The following is a 20805-nucleotide window of genomic DNA, read 5'->3' on the forward strand; positions in this document are numbered from 1 at the left end:
CATAGACTGTAGATTTACCCCAATAATTCCAGCACCTAGTCCAAAAATTTGTGGTTGAACTAGAGCATGTCTTTCAGAAAGGCATCCAGTCATGATTCAGCGGCTCCAAGTAATGAAGAATTCACAGCACACTCCATAGTGATCTGTTCCAATGGTTCATTACTCTCACTCCACCTTATTTCCAGTTTCAAATTTTGCTAAACTCAGCTTCTAACAACTGGACCTTATTATGCTTTTGTGACTGAAGAGCCATCTACAATCAGATACATACAAGCTTAAAATGAAAGCTTTTAAAATAAAAACAGGCCAAAACCTTTTTACTCTTAGGAATCCCAGTGGAATTAGTAGGATTTGCTTGGGTACCAAGAAGACAGAGTTTGGCTAATTTACTCTAATACAATAACAGATACAACACAAAGTTCTTTTGCAGAATATAGGCAGAGCTAAAAACCCACTGAAGTGCGTTCAAAGTCTTTCATGTCTTCAGCAAGATTTGCACCATGCTTGAAGAAGGAACATAAAATTGCATAGCCAAACATGCTTTAAAATAAAAATATCCCTCACAAATAATATAAAATAAAAGCACTTTGAAAGGCACACCCAGTGTGCTGATCTGAAGGCACAATACTTAGTGGTTCAAATGATAAAACCTAATCAGTTTCAACATAATAAACTTGGTATAGGAGTTGCCTTTTTGGACTCTGATTTATTTTTACTTAAATGTTAAAATCTTAAAATTGAGATACAACAGGGTGGAGGAAGGGAAGATTAATTTTGTACTTTCAGAACAATTTAATTTCTGTTTCTATGGCTGTGTGTAACAATGGCTTTGATTGTAGCCTCTTTGATAGAGAATTCAGTAAAACTGTGTAATTACAGACAGAAATTTGGGTAATTACCAGCTCCACTTAGTGTTTATGAATGTAGAGTTTATTTCTGTGAGGAACTAAACTGAATGATGTCTTATTTAATCCAAATTTCTTAAAATATTACATCATGACAAAAATAGAAAAACTGGGAAGTCACCTTTGAGTTCCTCCTTAGATAAATTCATTTTGACATTAAATTTTAATTTGAATAAAGGCTTTAGGATCAAATAGTTGGAATTGTTTATATGTGTACTTTTGCAGCATATAAACAGATTTGCTCTGCTCTGTAAGTGGGAGCTGGAAATGTTTACACCTGCTACTCCAATGCAAGTGTACAGAGATAGCAGAAGAGAAAAGCATACATTTTCTTTCTCTTCATTCATCTTGTTTTACGGCCTTTTTGTAAACAAAGAGTATAGTAGGCTTTTCTTCCCCCCCCCCCCAATCTTCTAATTATTATATTGCACCTCTAAACAGCTCTTACCACAGCTTTCTGGTTATTAATCCTTTTTTTCAGGACAAGGACTTCAGTCCTTTCATTTTTTCCTATTTAAATACATCTATTAACTACCTCTGCCCACTAATTCCTCTAATTTCTGCTTAGCAGGGGGCTTACAGTGAAGAATTCCCACGTCTGAAGTATTGAATCTAGCCTGCCTTCTATAGATGCATGTGTGCCATAACAGGAGTTGTGTGCATATTAAAGCAATGACAAGACTGTGATATATTTAGAAATACTATCATCCCAGCAAAATTGGAATCAGTCATATGTAGTTCTGGGTCAAAACTATGTAGCTCAGCTCCTCATGTAATTGTGCCTAGCTTTGGAGATTCAGAATCCTTTCACTTGCAGCCTCCATAGTCACTATGTGTGGTCACTACCAAACACCTGGCTCAAGCAACGAGTCTTGCACGTAACACAGAATTTAGCCAATAGAATAACTTCAGTCTGGAACAATTTGTAAAGTTTTGCAATTACTAAGTTCATTTTTTCACTTCAAGAGTGTATTAATAAAATTGATTAACTGCTATTCCCTTCTGCCTTGCTCTTTTGCAGACCAAGTATTCTACAGAAAATTATAGTTCATATGTAAGGATATTTTAGCAACAGTGAAAAGACAAAAGAGGAAGTCAACAAAACCAAAGGTGATTCCTGTATAGTGTTCATCAAGCCAGATTCTTATCTCTCTTATTCTGGTGCAAAGGCAAAGAAATTTCAAAAACTGTGCATTCACACTGCTATAATTGAGAACAGTGATAAGAACTGCTGACATAAGAACCACACAACCATAATTAAAATCTTTGTTTTTAAAGAGGTAAAGTTGAAAGTTCATTCTGATAGACAGATCATCATCCAGAGATGCTGCTACTTAGCTGCGTGAATCCTGTGCACAGAAATAAGGTGCTCTGTTCCTTCCATTCACAAACCCAGAACCTACCAGTCATTATCATGGCTGAACGATTTTTGAATTTTGAGCTGTCTTTCCTGACTCCCTTTGCTAACCTATTCTGTTCTGTAACTCCATTAATCGTAGTGGCATTACGCATATACGCCAGAGTAATTTAAAGCAGGAACAGGCTGTTGAGGAACCTTCTATCTGTCTGACTCCAACTTCCAAAGCTATTAACAAGAACATTTCAATTGTAAAAAATGGCAGAGCAAAACAAAGCTAGATTTTTATTTCAGCATTTACCTTTGCCTTTATGGATTCTATCTACACTATGGCAATATGTGTTGTGGTAAATATTAGCCAAAAGAGATCAATTAAGCTTCAAGGCTTTACACCTTAACCAGACCTCGATGGTCTCCAGTTTTATTGCCTACCCTATGTCATTATTTGTGTGTGAGATAATAAAGTGAAAGTCTTCCTTAGGGAAATATAGTCTAACCAGTTTCGGAGCTTTGCCTGTAATAGGGGCCAGTCGGAATTTCACAGGGTTTTTACAAGATGAATTCAAAAGCTCTTCAGCTGTTCGCAAAATATTCAGTTACTTTTAGTTACGTGTTACCCAGAATTGTCCCTTGTCACTTTAGTGATATTTGCAGATATTAAAGAGTAGCACAATTGTATTTTCACCTAAAAGTTGCACAAATGAAAAGATGGTTTCCTGTTTGGGTCAAGCCAGAATCTGTTCGGAAAGAAAGTATTACTCCTATTTTGTACTCTCAGATCTTCTTAAATAAGTAAGCCTACATGTAGTGGTAAAGTTTAGCATTCACATAAAGTGTTTTCTTCTGCATGAACATATAATGGAACCAGATAGTTTATAGGACAGTGTTACATTTGTTTTTTTGAATATTACTATTAGGACAACACACTGAACAGCATCTTAATAGAGGACTTTCCACTTTTGTTTAATTTCTAAGTATCATTATGAAAAATGTCTACCTACAGTATTATAATAATGCTCTAAACTACTGTATTATCATAATGCTCTACAATTATAATATACTTCAGATCTTCTACCCTTTAATTCCTACAATTACTTTACCACATGTAAGGTAAATTTGACAAACTGTTGAATGACAATTAAAATCAGTAATGAACTCTGCCTTAAAATGATCTGAAACATTTTTTCCCTTTCTTAGAGAACGTCTGTCTAGGAAGGAAGAAGATGCCACTAATTCTACAGAAACAATGCAAATTGGGAGGTGCTCTTGGGCAGATAAGGGAATTCTTAAGGTGAAGCATTCTTAACAAAGGAAAACTCTTAATTCTGTCTTGTCACCTTTCCTAAATTCTGTGGAGCACTCTCTTTCACAGGGAGGCATTTTTTTCACCTTTCAGAGTGATTTTGCTAGTAAAGCTAGAAATTAAATTCCTTTAAGCCTAAAACTGGAATTACAGTTTTGCCCACTGTAACATAATGGAACTGTCTGACACCTTCCTTCTTCTTCACTTTTAATGAAAAGTATTTCTCTTCAAATTTACAAGGCCGGGTTTTGCTGTATAAATGATATTTTACAGACTGGGAAAAGCATACAGGCAGGATTAATGTGCCTCCTTTCCTTGGCCTCATTTTGTGATCAGCTGAAATAAATTTAAGCTAGAGAGGAAACACACTATAAGAACAAAAAGAAGAGGTTTTTATTGCCCTATAACGTTTAAGGACTGTTCTGTGGAATAATGTTGCAAAGTGACGGTGAGGGATTAGTGTACTGAAAAAAAAAATCCTTAGATCAGGCATAAATCTATCACAGCTGTGAAAGTGAAAAAATGTGGCTATTCAGCATTGCTCTCCCAGGAAAAGAGACAGTTGTTTTAAAAATAAATCCCATTTTTGCTAAGGCAATTTGATCATCATTACCATAAGCTTATTCGTTAAAAGGGGAACAGGCTACTGGAAACTCGCAAAGCATGCAGCCGTTCCGGATTATCGTCAGCAAGGAAAAGTCCCATTTCAAAGTAACTAGTAGATGGTGCTTCAGCCCACGCTCCTGTTCTGGTCAAATCACTTAACAGTGAAGTGAAGATGAAATTCACATGCAGTAAGGTGAGCGGCTGCCTTGAGCATGTGTGGTACCGAGTGAAAACGTTATACGGAAAAGCCTTTGACGTCTTGTCTTCCCTTTTTCAAGTACCTGCCCATACTAATCAAGGTCTGGGGGGTATCTGAAATAGACAGAGGCGGAAGTCATCCAGAGAAAAGATATTTTTAATTATAAGGAAAGCTCTCCTAAAATGTAACTGATTCTTCTTATTCATGCTCTGGCTTTGTTTTATTATTCTTATTTCCTCTGGAAAGGTCACTATACTGTCTTGTTGTTCTAATAAAATAATCTTAGCCTTCTGGGAAATTATTTCCTTTCTCTGCTTAACCCCAGGATATTTGTAGAGTCTCAAAACCTCTCAATCAGACGTTTCCTAACCCAAACTGGGGCGTGTATTTAAGTTTCTTAATAAAAAAACAAGGGTTTTTTGCAATAACACATTTCAACATACAGCTCTCATTCCAGTCCTAATAACCCAGCCCAAACTGAATGGGACTCACCATCAGCCTGAACAGAGATGATCTGAAGGATGAAGAAGACAGATCCCATGCCCTGGACAAAGGTGAGAGATATTCTCTGAGACCCTGAAGCCATTGCCTGGCTATTAAGTCCTCAGCTGCAGGAGGTTGGCTACAGAGGCTTTCTCTCTCTCCTCCTCTGCACTTTTAGCAGCAGGGTCTGTGGTGATGATTTCAGGGAGCCCTTTCCCTCGGCAGGATCCTACGTTGTGGGTTTGCACTGAAGGCGGGAGGGATGGAAAAAAAAGAAAGAGAGAGGGAGAGACGAATCCTTCGCTTGGCTAGCGTGAAGGGGAGGGGAAGCAGGGGGGAAATGTCCAGCCAGCTGGGATTGGGGAGCGGTTTTATCCAGCCCAGTTTGCAGGGCAGTGTACATGGAGAGCTGGTGTGAAAAGTCACATTACCCTGTCAGTAAATACCTAATGAATCACAGTGGAAGAAATGTAAAAGCCAGGAGGGAGAGAAAGGGGGGAAATGACAAGCAACGAGCAGAAGAAATCCTGACTGAAAGGAGAAGGGCAGCTAGATAGCTGGTGCTTGTGAGCGGTGAGTTTATGGACTTAGCTTTACATGTCTGGAGGGATGGGTTCATATGTGTGAAGTGTTTTCTCTCTGCAACATGAGATCAGCAAGCAGTACTCTCCTTAGAGTTGCAGGTTAGGGTCTGCTGCAGCAAGAGTGAAGGTCTTCAGGTACGGGGTGAGGAAAGGTGACAAATGATGTGGGACCCAAATGGCAGAGCCTTACTGAAGATCAGGATGGAGATGGGTTAGTCTTACTATTTCGAATCCCAGGTCTAGAACGTGTATGAGGGGCTGAAGGTCAAAACAGAAGTCCATCAGCTGGTCCTTGTCAGTGTTCCTGATCCAGATGAATGGGTTGGTGCCCATCAAGAATTGAATTCTCTGAAAGAAGTTGATAAGGGAAGTTTCCAGCTCCCATTAGCACTTACAGCAGTGACATCTGTCCCTTACTCTCATTTGTCCTAAATGAGATGTCCTAAATTTGTCCAAACAAAACTGAAAAGAAACCCCCACAAAAGAGGAAATATACTGGTGGTGATGCCAGGATCTATTTCGCTAAATACATAAATGGAATACTTTTGTGTTGCTGTTGGAACCGAGTAGAGCTCAGAAATGTTGTTTTCATATTCCCATCTTATTTTGCTTTTATTTCAGCTTCTTAAGATTTTTTCCCTTAGAAATTCAAAGCTGGGCAAAAATGTTCAGTCTGCTAGAAGCTCTGAGCCCTCAAGAGGAGAATTCAGAACCTGACCATCTTCTTCTCACCACCAAAGGCCCCACTTTCATAAAGGGCAAGGTGCTGATAGATGGTTGCAGACATATTCTGATACTGATGAACTTGCAGAATATTAATTTCAGGCTGACTGAAATGACTCAAACTGAGGAACCCCTGTGTGTGATATTCAAGCAAGTAACACTATGGTGCTGGAAGCTTTAAAAATTCTTACATTGGATGAATCTGGGTAGGTAATGCTCTGATCCTGTTGAATTCTAAAGACTCTTAGCCTTCTTCCCCTTCTTTATGCACATGTATGACATGCTGAAAGCTTTCGGACAGATGGCTTTCAATTTTCTGTTTATCCAGAGAATACAGATGGCAGCAGGTTTCTTTATATTGCCTTGCCAGTGTAACTTGGAAGGAACACCACCAGAATTAGAAGGAAGGGCAGTTTCTTGCACCTTTTTATTGTTAACCTAAGATGGTTGGCCTAATGTAATTCCATAACATTTTATTTTTTGGAAATTGTACGCTATGTACAACAGAAATTAACATACAACATAATAGAAAGGGAAATAAAAAACTGTGGAATTCTTTTAATTTATTCATGTGTTCCTTTCACTGGTGACACAGCTAATGGAATAAAATACAAATTTAACCTCTAATATTCCAATAGCTATATATCTATTTTAAAAATCAGTGAACATAAGAAGAAGAGGGAAAATGTTGAATCTACACAGTTTAAGTGAGATAGCAAAGGGATTCCATGAAACTGAGTAAATAATTACAGCAATACACAGAGATATTAATAGAGACTTAACATGACCACAGCAATAGATCCAGGTTTGCTTGACACTTGTCATAGGGCTGATGACTTTATTGGCCCTTTGCTCTCCCCATTAGTTTGGCCAAAGCAGTTGTGGGAAAGGACAAAGTCTTCTGGATTTCCACCCAAAATTCCGGAGGTCTGTTAGATTTCTTTTGCTATAATTGCATTGTTTCTTGTGTTGATATATGTAAAGGCAGGTTGCCACTCTGGCTTCTGTCTTGGAAAATCTCAGCTTGTATGTTTGAGTAGAACATTTTGCTGATTTTAAAGAATTACAACAGAGCATAGGATCCTTTCCCTTCTGAAAGCATGAAGTCTGTACAGCAACCTGGCTGCTTCTTCCCATCCCATTTCAGCTGTAAAGTAAGTCTCTAAGTATGGAAAGGGTAAGGATCCTTATCAGTTATTAACTCCTAGATGGTAAGTACCCTATTGCCAATCAGTTGTCCTTAAAATCTAATATTTTATAAACAAAATCCCTTCTTCCTAGTGTATTTTTGAAGATCTACATAAAGCAGGGCAGATTAGGTTTTGTATTGAAATCAACATTATTCGGGAATAAATCCTGAATTTAGATTTTGGGTTCCTTTGAACCAAAAAAAATCAAAACACAAACAGGAAGTTAAGATAGAAACAGATATAACCTTTTGCTCAAAAGCTCTGGCATTCATGGCACTGTAGTAACACATTGGTCAGACTATTCAGTGTATAACATGCAGTGTGTTATGATACATTACAAAAGATTAATTGTATGTGTGACTTTACACAACTCATAGATCATGCCTGCCTCGGGAGCAGTGAATGTGCCAGTGGTGATATTTTATAAAACACTGTTTCACTGCATGCGAGCTTTTACAGAGGGAATAAGTCATGTGAAAGCACTGGGCCATAAAGTATGTACATACATAGGTGAATGTATGCACACAGACCACTCATGCACTGTGAAGAACACAATAATGCTTTGGATCTTTAGTGCCAGAGGAGCACCTATATATACATTTACACCTGGAATATGTAATTCAAATAAAAGAGGATTTTTTAACATTTAAAAAATGCATAAAATAAATATAAGTGAATTTGAGTCATATTTGAACAAAGACCCATTTAAAAACAGGAATATGTGGTTTACAATAGAGATGACTATTTTTATTACATTTGGTCTCTTAATATCTATTACTACGAATATTTCTTTTCTGCTATTAAAACTTTATAAATTATAAACATTACAGATGTAAAGGCCCTAATTCTGCAAAATCTTACACATGATCTTGAGTCTTTGCAAGATCAAGGGCCTAAGAGCCTAAGGCTTCAAGCAAACACTTGCTATTTGAAGCCAAACTGGGCAGATGTTGGCAGATTTGTTTAAGTGCTGCAGCTGGCAAAGAATCTGGTCTTTGAAGAATGTTGGAAAGTCATAGTAAAGGTCACTTTTCATATCAGAATAAAGCACAATAGAAATAAAGTTTCTGTTCAGAAAAAGATACCTCTCTGTCACTAAAGCATGAGATTCTATTTGACTTGTTTCTCTGTATAATGCAATAGCTTCAGATGTTGATAGTCTGCATAATCTAGTTTGAAGAACTGAATTTAAATCTCTTACAGGCTTTAGGTTTACTTGTCATCCTAAATTTTAATTCTTTTTTTTTTAAGGGAGCACTATATTAATATGAGAGTAAGGTGCTGACTAAATTGCTGTAACCAGTATGATTATTAGAATTTATCATACAATCTGGAACTTCTGAAGTACAGTCTCCAGATGAAGCTGAAAGGATGTAAATAAAGAACTAACTGAGGCATATATCTTGCCATGTGCCATATACTCAGCTACAGAGCCTGCATAAAATGATGGCATTAAATAAAGGTACTGGATAACTTTGTAACCATTTGTGGTTATCCATGTTAAGGCAAGAGTTATCATATCCAAATTTTAAGATATGAATCTATGTTATTGTCACAAAGGAACTGATTTCTCACACTGGTGAGAATTGTGGGAATCAAGGGGATTTGGGTTCTGTAGCTTACTAACATGTCAACTTGTAAGTCCAAACAACCTCTTTAGACTGTATCTCTTTACATATAAATGGACATAACGAATTTTACACACTATTCTGAGATACTCATAGTAAACTACTACAAGTTTCTTTACAGATACCTTTGTAGTATCATATCATTATTATGGAGGATGCTAACTTTCCAAAGTCTATGATTTCAGCTGCTACCAGAAACAGGATGAAAAGAGTTGTGGCCCAGGCTGACAAATCCCATGTAAAGGGATCTGAAATATCTAATGGACAGTACAGCATTTACGTACAAGAACTGCAATGACTGACATGTTCTAAAGGATATGGAGTCTGTGCGACTGAGAGGCAGTCAGGAAACACTGGTAGTACTGTACACCTATTGTATTCATTGATAGTACACCTACTGTATACTGTGATCCAAAGTTATTCTGCAGCTGTATCCAAGCTTCTAACCCCCAAAAGCCTGGGGAAGGGAGAGAAAAAAGAGGGAGAGAAAGATTTCTTTGTTTATAAAATGTGAATTATTAAGCAACAGTAATGGAGACAAGCATTTTTCAATGTCTGGCAGTCTGCAACAGTCTACTAGCTGCAGGGAGCTTTTTATTTTATTTATACAGAGTGTTTGCACCTAATTAAATGAAAAAGTAGAAATGTGCAGAACTACCTGAAAGTAATTCAGGGAGCTGGCAAAAAAAAATTAAAAAAGGAAAAAGGCATATGCCTCACTCTGTGGGTGGTGTGTTGAACACTGGGACCTGTGTCATGGTTCTAGTGACCCTGAGAAAGACTGTGATTCTTACACTTACATCATGTTATGTGGGGTCACAGTTTGCCATGTGGCAGGCCATGACCCTCATATAAATCACTGCCATGTAAACTGTAAAAATCACACTTCATATCTTGAAGACTGAGCATTCTCAAGAAAAGAATGAAGATATCTGGTCATAAAACAACAGCAGCAATATTAGTCATATAGACAATGAACTCCACTTTTTCCTGATGAATAGAGGTAAACCAAATGTCTGGATGGGTTTTGGTTGTCTTTATGGGGGCATCGTTTTTACTTTCTTCTCTGCATTTTTTGTAAAACCTTGCAGCAGTTTAATGGATGAAAGTCATATAGCAGTGTAAAAAGTACGTAAGTTTAGTCAAATTGTTTCTCTTGGGTCTCTCTAGGCACCTGTAAAAGTCTGGGTAAAGACAGAATCTAGAATCTTTGCCTGGATTTCCTGCTTCATTTTGCAGATGAACCATTTCCATTTCATAGTTTCATCTTTCTTTTCTCACACCCTCTAGACTTCAGGCTAGCAATGGTCTTCAGTTAGGTGAGAGAGCGCAATTAAATCAAAAGCACCTTGCATCTATCTAGTTGATAGTTGCTGGCTGCCCCCACTGGGGATGTGTGGAATAGGCAAGCACAAGATGCGACTCATCTTTCTTTCTTTGTTCATGTGCAAAAATCAGGGGAAAGACAATACATTTTCAGGAGGCCTCACTGATTTTGGGAGTCTCTTCTGAAGCAGGATACCCACATCAGCATCCATACCTGAGTCAGCAGAGTACCACCCAGCTGGAATTACTCTGACACATGTTCCCCTGGATACGCAGGGTCAACATGTTACTGAATTCCTCTGCAGATGCCTAGACCTTTGCTTTTTCTTCAGAGTCCATTTGCAAGCTGGGGACAGACCTCATGACTTGTCCCACAATGTTCATGCATCCCTCCCTCCTCCACTAGTGTAACTGGAAGAAATGTCTTCAAGGCCATCTCAAAGCATCTCCCTTTGGTTTAGCCTCCTGCTGCACTTTCCTGTAGCTGGATACAGTATGGCCAGGGTTGCTAATTTCAAAGCAGCATTTGTTGTGGTTATAGAACGAAACAAGGAGTCTCTGACTTTGTATTCTCATGTCTGCTAATGACTTCTAGTCTTGTTTGACTTTACATGTATGAAGGCCTCTCAACTGTGCAAGCTATCCTTAGCTTCTGTGATAAAGTTATAAAGTGGTGCATAGCTCAGTGGCTCCCTGCATTTTTGGACCAATAGCAACTTCATCATTTATCACAGATCCCCACACACCACCATTCACTTTGGTCTTGAGTACTTCCAGTTGTCTGTAAACCAAACCACATCGAGCCCTTGTAATGTGGCAGGGGAAGAGCTTTTGTAGCAGGAAGAATTCTACCCAACCCTAATAAATTTATAAGATGCTGCTTCCCCCGGCACGTCTTCCAGTGTAAGGAATGTGCCAGGAAGTTCACTTCCTGCTGCAGAACTGTGCTCCAAATTTTCAGCTTTACTTTTCAAAGTGATATACTTAGTCCTTCCTTTTGCAAACAGAACCTTGTAAATATGCAAGAAATAAGTATGCAGAAAGCCAGAAACAGTGTCTCTCAGAACTGCCAACACTCTCAGCCAGGGCCTTGGGGACTACGCAGGGCCATGGTTGTGGTATTTGTCATGTTTCCAGCATAGCAATTAATTTGCCATTTATTTTACCAGTCACCTAATATTTTGGCTTTTGTGTCTCAGCCTGGTTCTCCAGGTATTTCTTAAAAGTTTATTTAACTGCATTGTAATGTAGTTCCCTGGACCTTAAAGCACCCTTAATTTCTCATTAGCTGTTAGCTCTGCCCTCATGTTGCTGCATGCAACATAGGAACTGGATGTCATGTTATAGAGCAGTGGCTTTGCCATAAAGCCAAGCTAGTACTTGGAAGCTAACTATGCTAACTGGCCCAAAATCTACATGTCGACTAACCTGACTTAACATTTCTTTTGCCTCCTGAGAGGGGGTTACTGGTTCATTTGTGGTCATTTAAACAGCAGAGCTCTGAAATACAGCCCACCTAAAAAAATGGCATTTTATAATATCAACTGGTTCAACTAAAGTTTATTTATTACCTGTTTATAGGGCTCGACCTGTGGCTCTGATCCACCTCACCTCGTTCTCAGCTGCTGGAGATTTGACCAAGTGCTCCTTTGAGAGAAGTACAACAGAAAAAATTATTTACCTCAGTGCCTGGAACTTCGGGTCAAGGTGGAAAGAGCTGCTGAGTCAAAGAGAGCATAGAGATCTGCTGAAGCTAAAGGTTTTTCTGGCAGGCTGTCACAGTAAGCAGATGTCTCAAATGATATGGTGTAGTCATGATACGTAAGCTGTACCTAGACAATGAGTTTCAGCCTGAACACTTTGTAATTTGCAGAGCATGTGCAAGAACTTCTCTTAGTGCTTTGCACTTTAACAGTAGTATTTTTAAGTAGAGTTTTATGCAAACTCTAAAGTGCTGTGTTTTCCTAATTTCACTTGAGGAAAATAACATCACTCAAACAGTTAGAAGCAGTTAGGATAATATAGTCGTGTTTCCTAAACAGTGGAACTGAGTACAGCAAAGTGAAGGCATGGTTGACATGACATCTTTGAAATGCTTTCCCTCCTTGCACAAGCTGGTCACACCATTATTAATGTCACTATAACTCTTCTGGTAAGACATTAGAGAATATGAGAAAGGCAAATGCTGAAGAAGCTCCAAGTCTTTCTTCCTATACACATTTGTTCATACATGGGAAGGAAACACCCTTACACACTCCTACCCTTCCTTGCCTCCAGTTAGCACCTATATCTTTCACGGTCCCACTTCTTTCTCACCTCCCTATCATCTCTCCAAGTTATGCAGGTACTTGAGGAGAGTGGAAATGTGCAGTTGGGAGCATAAAGCTGCAGAGCTTTATGTGTAGGGTCTTATTCAAAGTTGGTTGGAAGAATGAGCATGACAGAGAGCTCACTGGAAAAGCCAGTGTTGATAAGGATGGTACCAAGCCATTGGGGGGGAGTCTGGAGCACTAAAGCATGGAGAGAAGAAAAGGTTAGAAAAAAAAGATCAAGCTTGTTGGCTCTGGGTGATGCTGGAAAGCTTGATTTCCATTTTCACAAGCCCCCACCAATATCCCTGCCCACAGTGTGCCTCTCCATCTTTTTAGAAAATGTGTTCAGGGTCCTGTTAGCCTCTTCTGCATCTTTTCTGCATCTTTTCTCCAACTCTTCAGCTTATGAGTCTCATGCCGACACAGCTCTTCTGGAGTGGGAGGTTGAAGAAGCAAAGCCACCTCTGCTGGATAGAAGCAAGGCCAGAAAATGCACGGTTGATTCAAAGCCAGTGTCAGGGTCCTGTGCAGGGTGATGGTTGCCAGAGACTGAGAGGTATTAGAAGGGGAGAGATGTGTTGGACTCTATGATGGTACTGAGAACATTGTTTCAAAGGAAAACAAATGTCTAAGCAACTTACACTAGCAGACCCATCTGCAATGGATTTTACAATGGCTGCACTGCATTCTGGGAACAGTCCTGCACTTTCTCCTTTTCAAGGCAACACTTTGGTTTGTGTCAGGAATGAAAACACTATATGCAAGCTATATTCACATTACCCCCCAGATACCATCCACAACATCTAAACTCCACTACACTTTCAGTCTTGCTGTAAGTCCAGTCCTCACAAGGTGACTAACAATTAAACCACTGTTTAAAGCACTTTGTACAAGCCATAATGACAACTGAGATCAGGCAAAAATATAATTTATGTACCAAAATACCAAAAACTGGTATTAATAGTCTATGAGCTAATGTCAGCCCCTCAAACAGGTAGAGTCCTTGCAAATGTGTTTGACTTTGCTGATGTGAGAAATCATTATTCGTGTATCCACATGTGCAAGGCTACTAATATAGCAAACATGAATTTTTATTACCAGCTACAGAAATATTGATGGGAATATTCTTAGCTAAAAATCACTGTGTGTATATATATATATATGTATATATTGTTACTTTAAACTTAAACTGACATCAAAATACCCATTTTTAGCAATGGAATTAGCAGGATATTTTTGATATTAAAATATTCATTTAAAAAAGAAAAGAAGTATTCTCCCTGATCTAGGAAAAGAAAAATCTATTTGTGTCCTCAAAAATTTGATAATTTTAGATCTAGAAGTATGAAGGAAATTTATAATACCTCTGGATTCCTGGACCACTACAAGGATGGAATATTGCTACTGAGGATAGGGCTAAAATTTCGTATTTCTTTTTATAAATAATAGATTTCATTTGCAAATGAAATTGGACCCTGCCCTGAAGTTTGGAACATCTGCAATTTGTAATTGTACAAAGAAGCTGGGGAAAATTGAATCGAAACAGAAGCTTTTTGTGCGTACGTGCATGTATGCATGCACATGCACATGTGGGCGTGCTTGTGTGGATGTATGAGAAAGAGGGAAGGAGAGAAAAAAGGGAGAAAATTTTTCCCTGCTTCTTTATTTTTGCAACTAAGGACTAGGCGATAGGTGATTTCCAGACACGGATCTAATGTTGCAGACCTCATCATATGCTGATACCTCCAAAATTAGATTTGTGGCTAAGGCTTTCCGCTTGGAGAACTTCAGTATTTTTTCTGTGTACTTTGTGCACATGATAAGTTTCAGTAACTTTATGAATACAAAAAAGACACCTAAAATATGAAATGAAGCAATTTTTAAAGCTCAATATTGGCCAAAAAATATTATGCCATAAGAAAATTATTTAATAAAGTCTTATAGATTATTTGAATAAATAAAGCTATTTAATTATACAATAAGATTAATAGAAATAGAGCAATGAAAAGAAAATCCTACATCAGGTAAAAGAGATGGGAATGCTACAGGAGACACACTAGCAAAAAATACACAGAGGGCTAAAAAAAGGAAGAAATTATAAAAACGAGAACAATCTTCAGCTTTGGAGAAATAGCGACACTTCAGTACGTTTTGCTGAACTGTACCTTTAAGCCTTCTGAAAGCCAGGTATAACAAATACTCAGGCTACAAAAAAGCAGATCAGATTGTGACAAAAGCCCTCAACAGATTCAACCTTGTAGATTTAATTTCAGATCTAAGAATTTTAAGAGTGTCCCTCCACCTCAACTTTCTTAAGGATCTTGAATTTTAAGTAACATTGCCCTCCCCGAGACACATATACACAGAACAACACGAGTGTGCAGTGTTTAAAAGCTCAAAAACACCTGGTCTCTAAAGATCCACATGCTGCTGCCCATTTGCTTTGGCAGGGCTAGTACATGGTTAAATATTGGCACAACTTCAAACGATTAATTGTAGATACATATCCTTTTATACCTTTCAGAGTCTTAAAGCAGCCAAGGTATATGCATAATGGTGTTTCCTGGCCGTTTCATCTCTGTTTTGGCCTCCCCTCCCCTCCCCTCCCCTCCCCTCCCCTTCCCTTCCCTTCCCTCCCCTTCCCTTCCCTTCCCTTCCCTTCCCTTCCCTTCCCTTCCCTTCCCTTCCCTTCCCTTCCCTTCCCTTCCCTTCCCTTCCCTTCCCTTCCCTTCCCTTCCCTATTTTGCATTTCCTCCATAATGCCCCCCTTCCCTTAACACTCTTTTCTTTTTTTTTTATTTATATTAGCTCATCCACTTTCCACTTTCTCTTTCATCCTGCCCTGGATCTCATATTACACTACAAAAGAGAGAAACTGCCTCTTCCAACAGACAAAATAACATGAGGGAAAAACAAGTATTGCAACTCTGGTAAGCTTTTCACACTTCTTATAGTATATACTTATACTATATATGTCGAGTCCTAGCATATGGCTAGGGCTTGACTTAAGGAGAAGAGAAAGCAGCTTTCCAGCCCACATGGTTTCTGAGAAACATTATCTGAGAGTACCCTGAAGGCTAAGAAACCAAAGGCAAATAAAAAGAACCTCAAAATGATTATTTTTAAGCCAGAAGGCAAATAAAAAGGAACTCCAAATTGATTATTTTTAAGCCACCCTCATCATGTATGATTTTGGAACACTTACTGTTGGCAATACTGCAACATGAATCGAGAGTAATATTTGCCAAAAATCAGTCTGAACTTTCTCCATATGTTTGTTTCCTCCTCCACTCTTACCTATAGGTAGTGGAGGATTTTTGAAGACTAACTGTTAAAATGGATTGTCTGCATACTGACAAAACAGGAGTGTGCACCCTGAAAACTGGTGAAAAAAAGAAGCAGTGATGGAAACAGGGAATGGAGGAATTTCAGGACTGCCATATTGCTCCTTTCTTTATTCCTGAATGAGCATGGGCTTGGAGTCTGGCTCTAAAAGAACCTCACTGCTCTGCCTTATCTCTAGGATTGGTGTACTAGGCCTTAAAGCTTCCTTGGAGGTCCTCTCATAAGCACAGATATCAAATAATGACAAAACAAGTGGTAGTTTGGTAATACATACAAGCAATGAGCATCACTTACCCTCAGATTTTCAGAGGTGAGAAGGGAACATGCTAAGTCACGGCATCATTTTCTTGGGTTCGGGGGGTTTAGGTTTTTTTGTTTGTTTATTTTGCTTTTAATAGTTTTAATTATGTCTGACTAATAGCTCAGTTTACCATATCTTTTTGATGGATGAAAAAGTGTAACTCTAATCAGCTTTCCATTTTCTTTTTCTTTTTTTTTTTTTTGTTAAAGAAAAAGCAGAAGCATGAAAAAATTACAGAAGTATCATGGTGTTCCCTGTTTTCAGTTGTTTCCTGCTGTATGTGTAGCTAAAGAGTCTATCACCCTGCTAAGTGTCATAGTATGTCCGGTTTGATTAACACAAGTAGTGCTGGAAATACCACATGACACGCTCCTCTCTGTGCAACTACTACTTTATTTTTCAGTTACTTTTAGGCAAGATTCCATCTATTCCTCTCTAAGCTGATACAAAACTTGGAAATCAGCAGCTGTGGAATCCACAGAGGAAATAGCATACAAAGAAGAAAACTAGCTATTTACATTTATAGTGACTGGGTTTTTTCCAAGAAATTTTGATTTTGTGTATGCTATTGCCCATGATGTTTCAGTTTCTGCAGTAGATTGATGCAGCCGAATTGGCATGATGTTCGACACATAAGAAGCAGAATCTTGGCAACACTGCTGTTGGCTGTTTGCTGGTGGCAAGGATATTAAGATTAATTGACAGCGTAGCTCAGGACATGGTGAGTTAGGACCTAATTGTTGAGGGTGAGCCATGGAAGGGATTCAGCAATTCCTGCCCAAACTGAAATCAATGCAAGAGTTTTATGGGTATATTGCAGAGATGCATATCCACTATGAATATACTCTCCTGAGAAAAGTGAATGTTTCTAGACTTTCAACAATGCTAGGTGAACATAGATTCAAGTTCACCTTTTCATAAGTCCATCATGCTCTTTTTGCATGCTAACATGACTCTGTTGCTCAGCTAGGGACAGGCAGACCTATCTCTTTCCTGAATCTTCTTGCCATTTTGAAGCTGTCATGTGTTACTGTGGAAATGGGGATAAAACAGGCTCCAAACTTATCCTGGCTTTTACATGAACTGCACAGGAAGATAAGGTGCTAAAATCAGCAGTAATATCCTGCACTGAATGGTGCATTTAAGAGTTGGCAGAAACTCTTTTTTGAAGCAGCATGTTTTTGAAAGTCAAAGGGCCTTACAGATACAGCCAGAACTATTAGAAAAATTCCTAACTATAATGCTTATTTGTCCAGTTCATAAATCTGCCTCTCTGTTCTTCAAAGTGCCAAAAGCTATCTAGCCAGACATCCAGTTTTTATAAGACAGTCTAAGGAGCTGTCTGGCTCAGTTAGTTGAACTCTGGTGGGGCTCCAGATTTTCAGTCAGCAGACCACATTGTAAGGAAAATATCTACTCACAGACCCCATTCCCTTCCCATACCAGTAGCTCAATCTACCATGTTATAGTTCTGAAATTTTTTTTCAATGAACCACAAGAAAGAGCTCTGCAGTCCATCCACACACCACAGTTTTAGCTTCTTGATTCCACAGCCTTTTTTCTTGGCTTTCTTCACTGTAAATGGTGGAAGTGATACTTTCTATGGTCTGGTTATGCATAACATGATGTAAAAAAGCTGCATACTTGGTATGACTGAGAAACTCAGTGTACAAAAGCAAGTTTGGGGATTTCTTCAGCCTGAGCTCACTCTGCACTTGGATAATCCTGTAGCAGGCTGTTCTATATGATCACAGATGTAAGTGGCCCTACAGAAATTGGAGCACAGGACTATACCAAGTTAGACTGTATATGGTCATACCTAATTTTCCATTATAACTTCTATTAAAAAGCTGGTATGTCTTAGTTTAGCCAAAGCGGTCACTATAAAAGCACAGTTAGGGCTTTTAATCAGTAAAGAGTAAAATAACCACTAGACTTACAGATTTGTCCTGATGCCTCTTCCTAAAAATGACTTTAGCTTGAGTCATTAAGCTTAAGACTTAAGAAAGAAACCTTGTTTCTTCCAGCTGCCCAGTTAACCTAATTCTTCAAGTTTTGCCCTCAGCAGTCAGTATAAACACAAAGAGAGTCTCTTCTAGGAGACAAGGGACAGAGCGAATTTCACCTTCTCATGTTTCTACTGTCGACCAGCAATAGCTTCAGCAATGTTCTCACCAGTGCTCCCAAGAACCTGGCTGCTTTGGTGATGGAGAAGCATGATCTTCACTAGTGAGGTAGGCATTAGCAACACAGACAGGACTTTAAAAAGTCTGCCTAGAAAACTGAAAAGCCAGAGAGACAAAATGAATTACTCCCCATCATTTCTTGCACTGCTCCCTTCTGCAGGATAATCATCCTTCCTCCTATAATTCTTCTCTGAGCACATTCAGTAACCTAGTTCAGTAACAGTAACTAGCTTAAAGTCTGATAGCCTGTATCTTTTCATTCTCTTACAATATTAGCCATGCGCAGCCTATTCAAATAGTTTCTATCTGTGACTGAAAACTGACAGTGACAAAATTCTCAGTCATGCAAAACACAAAGAAGAAGTGCAAATACACAATGGGAATGCGATGTTCTTAGGTCTCTTATGTTTTCAAGACTTCTTATTACATTTCAGCAAGAAAATTCAACAAAACCATATAGATTCATTTTTGTCTGTGTTTAGCTCTTGTATTTTGAACAAACTCTAGCAATACAACGAATCCAGATAAGATGCTACTTTTGTATATAATCTTTTATTACATGATTAACTTAATTCTGTACAAAATTTCAGTTACCTAAGTGCTTAAAGCATAACAAAACAACTTACTTTCTTACACGAAGCAAAAATCAGAGGAGAACAGCTATTTGAAAACTAGTTCCACTGACTTCAATATATTTTAGAGCAGATCCTATTTTCATAAACTTTACAAGTTAATATGCTGTTTTTATGAGAGATAATCTTCAGGATTATGTGGAGAGATTTTGGCAGAGTAACATGTATAGTGAAACAGTTCTCAAAATAGTAGTCAGTATTCTCAATTAGGTTTTCTATTTGATTGTTAAAAGCCAATCCTGTTGACCCAGCAATACACACTTGGCTTTGCAGCCACCATTGCTGCTTAGTAATGTCTTGGGAAATCCTATACCTTTGAAACTCTATGCGAATAGTCTAAAGGGAACCAACTTTAACACTAAGGTTGAATTAGAAAATAGGAGAATACTTCACACCAAGTAAGTAGTTTAAGGACAAAGTTGTCTCTGGCTAAAATTAAGCACCAATTAACAGTGACATTATCAAAACACTAAACTGTACATTAAAATTCCTAAACATCACTGCTATTCACAACAAGCCAATGCTAACATTTGTTATTTCTGTGCCTAAAAATGAGTTTTTAAGTTAGGAAAATGATGTCAGTATAAAAGAATTCAAAACTGATTTATCTGATTGGCAAGTGAATTTAAGTACTAAGATACTAAATAAATATTTGACAGCACCATTCCATGGTACAGTTTATTTCACATATGCACTAAATTAAAATGAAAGTTTTTCTAAACTGCAAGCAATTTCCAGGCAAATCACTAAGTAGGATGATGGTGATGGCTGCCATTGTGTCCTGGTAGGGAACCTTCTCACCCTTTCAAAGGCCATGTGCATTTTGAACAAATAATCAAAACCACATGGCAGAGATTGGTACAATAGTTACAGTTTTGTCACACTAGTGACGGGAATTTACATATATACCACTAAACATTTCTACTAACAGAGGAGGAGGAAACAGTGTTGAATGCCTGACCTTGTATTTGTGTCAGGAAAGACTATTGGTATTGAGGAGTTCAGAGTTTTGCCTGGCAGTGGGCAATGCTGAGAAAATTCATTTCAGCATGATACATCAGTTGGATGATCCTATTCAGCTATGTGGTGTATCTCAGTGTCTGTGTGGAAATGTTTTTCTAAGGCAATGACCAATACACACTGGCACACAGTGGCACAGAGAAAGACATAAGAGGTATGTAAGAACCATTAGATCTGTTGCACGTACAGACCCAGTGCTCAGAAATGCTTTCACAGAGGGAACTGAGATGCAGTGTGCACCATTCTTTATTACATGCTGAAAAGGCAGCTGCAGAGGGGCTATACTTTCAAGTCCTTGATCTCCCCACAGTTTTGGGGAAGCCAGGTCTCTTCAGTGGTTCCTACCAAAGCAGAGTTTTTATGAAAAGCTCACTTATTTAAGATTCAAGCAGAAAAGGATGAGTTTCACTCCATCATAAGCATACAGAGCAGCATTTCTTACACTATAAATATGGGGATAGGAAATCAAACCATTTTAGACCTTGCTAGAAAGCTAGGGTCAAAATTAGAACTGAAATCTTTCAGTTGAGAGACTATAATGCAGAATTTTGATCTAAACACTCATAGGGACAATAAATAGCTGCAAAGTTCAGCTATCTTATATTCCAGAGGATTTATCAAGGGTAAGGTTCATATCAAATTAGTGAAAAAAATAGGTAATACTTATCTCAACTGCAAGACTTACCTATATGTAATACCAGATAC

General features: G+C 38.3%; 1 protein-coding gene across 1 annotated transcript in view; it reads right to left on the minus strand.

The window, feature by feature from the left end:
• Nucleotides 1-5145, minus strand: part of SUSD5 (sushi domain containing 5) — a 45351-nt gene extending 40206 nt beyond the window's left edge. Inside the window, exon 1 of the mRNA XM_026101346.2 lies at nt 4863-5145. Coding sequence (XP_025957131.1) covers nt 4863-4956 — 94 coding nt within the window. The 5' untranslated portion in view covers nt 4957-5145. The remainder of the gene's footprint in view (nt 1-4862) is intronic.
• Between the last annotated feature and the right edge of the window lie 15660 nt (nt 5146-20805).

This window comes from Dromaius novaehollandiae, chromosome 2 (genome assembly GCF_036370855.1).
Source record: "Dromaius novaehollandiae isolate bDroNov1 chromosome 2, bDroNov1.hap1, whole genome shotgun sequence".
Classification (NCBI taxonomy): domain Eukaryota; kingdom Metazoa; phylum Chordata; class Aves; order Casuariiformes; family Dromaiidae; genus Dromaius; species Dromaius novaehollandiae.